Source organism: Morone saxatilis, unplaced genomic scaffold (assembly GCF_004916995.1).
Source record: "Morone saxatilis isolate NCDOM2014 unplaced genomic scaffold, NCSU_SB_2.0 Contig1, whole genome shotgun sequence".
Classification (NCBI taxonomy): Eukaryota; Metazoa; Chordata; class Actinopteri; family Moronidae; genus Morone; species Morone saxatilis.
The window spans coordinates 14,285,747-14,285,975 of NW_023339651.1; the positions used below are offsets into that span (position 1 = coordinate 14,285,747).

At 69.9% G+C, this 229-nt stretch overlaps 1 protein-coding gene across 1 annotated transcript in view; it reads right to left on the bottom strand.

The window, feature by feature from the left end:
* The window catches only part of maff (v-maf avian musculoaponeurotic fibrosarcoma oncogene homolog F), a 4,432-nt gene that overhangs the window by 324 nt on the left and 3,879 nt on the right, over window positions 1–229 (bottom strand). The window contains 1 exon segment of the mRNA XM_035663099.1: window positions 1–229. This exon segment is cut by the window's left edge and continues 324 nt beyond it. Within this exon segment, the coding sequence (XP_035518992.1) occupies window positions 1–229 (229 nt within the window).

Genomic DNA, 229 nt, shown 5'->3' on the forward strand with positions numbered 1-229 from the left:
GGTGTTGAGGCGCGGGGCTGTAGCCAGCAAGTGGCCCCCTCCGGCCTCCAAGCCCCTGGCGAACCTCTGGAGCGCGGCGAGACGCGCGCCGAGCCCCTCCAGCTCTTTCCTCATGCCGGCGTTCTCGGCCCCCAGCCTCTCCACCTCTCTCTGGAGCTCCATTTTCTGCTGCTCCAGGGCTTCGCGCTGAGACACCCGTTTGACCCGGCAGCTGGCGGCGTAGCCCCGG